The sequence below is a fragment of the Zeus faber genome, assembly GCF_960531495.2.
Source record: "Zeus faber genome assembly, chromosome: 9".
Lineage (NCBI taxonomy): Eukaryota > Metazoa > Chordata > Actinopteri > Zeiformes > Zeidae > Zeus > Zeus faber.
In genome coordinates, this window is record NC_137197.1 from 26231038 (window position 1) to 26232302 (window position 1265).

General features: G+C 52.8%; 1 protein-coding gene across 1 annotated transcript; it reads left to right on the plus strand.

Annotated features, from left to right (window-relative positions):
- On the plus strand, positions 1-1265 carry LOC307234866 (apolipoprotein A-I-like; the record flags this gene model as incomplete). Its single annotated transcript, XM_080006731.1, has 4 exons — positions 1-12; positions 109-160; positions 274-430; positions 626-1265. The coding sequence occupies 4 exons, from the start codon at positions 1-3 to the stop codon at positions 1263-1265; spliced, it is 861 nt and encodes a 286-aa protein (XP_079862857.1).

The following is a 1265-nucleotide window of genomic DNA, read 5'->3' on the forward strand; positions in this document are numbered from 1 at the left end:
ATGGTGGTCAAGGTAAACTTGTAGACTAAATGTCTCCAATGTCGCTGACCACCTCACTTTCCTTCAACCTATATACATTTGATCAATTCCTATCTCCTTTTTGTTCAGACCACCATCATGAAGTTCGTGGCTCTCGCTCTCACTCTTCTGCTGGCTGTCGGTGAGTACTGCAACCACTGCTCTCTGCATGGAAAGAAACGATATGTTCACAAAGCCAGATGAAGTTCTCATCTCCGCTGTCGGCTCACCTCGGCTTCTCTCTTCCTGTTGCAGGCTCTCAGGCTGCTGCCGTGCCAGCTGCCGTGCCAACCGACATCCCCTCCCAGCTGGACTACATCAGGTCTGGTGTTGCTGTTTTCCTGCAACAGGTGAAGGATAGCGCCATGCGCAGCCTGGACCACTTCGATGACACAGAGTACAAGCAGTACAAGTAAGGCTACGGAATTGCTCTTCTCGACACGCGGTGGCTTCTCCCGTGATTAACTGACAGTTGCCCTAGGAACGACAGGACTTTAATAGGAATCCCTTTGCACATTTGGGCTGTTTATACTTGGGATTGTGACTCGGCAAAGTTCAAGCTATTGATGTTTTTACTTTCCCCCCCACCTTCTCCTCCCTCTCGAAGGACCGCCGTGGTTGAGAGCCTGGACAACTTACAGAAGCAGCTCATGGCTGCCCAGGCTTCAGCCGCCCCCTACACCAATGCCTTCGCCCTACAGATCATGGAGGTCACTGCTGGCATTCGTCAGGCCATCTCAACCGATATAGATAACCTGCGCACTCATATTACCCCTAAGCGCGCAAAACTGAAGAAGGCCATCGAAAGCCTCCTTGAAGAATACCACCTTAAGCTGGAGACCCTCATAAGCGACATGGCCACCATGCACAGGTCTAATATGGATGCTCTCAAGATCAAGATGGACCCCATCATCGAGGACTGGAGCGTCAAGGTGGCCCAAAACGTGGAGGAGACCAAGGAAGAACTCATTCCCATCGTTGACAGTGTGCGCAAAAATCTGACCGAGCGCCTGGAGACCCTAAGGGCCCTGGCCGCCCCCTACGTGGAGGACTACAAGGAAATGCTGGTGAAATCGGTCAACGGCATGAAAGATGATTCAGGCGCCCTCAACACCGGGGACCTCCAGAACCAGATGGCTACCCACCTCGACAGCCTGAAGGAGAAGGCTGGACCCTTGGTCGAGGACATCAAAGCCAAGTTCATGGCTCTCTTCGGGATCGTGGCCGCTGGCGAGGCCAAAAGCTAA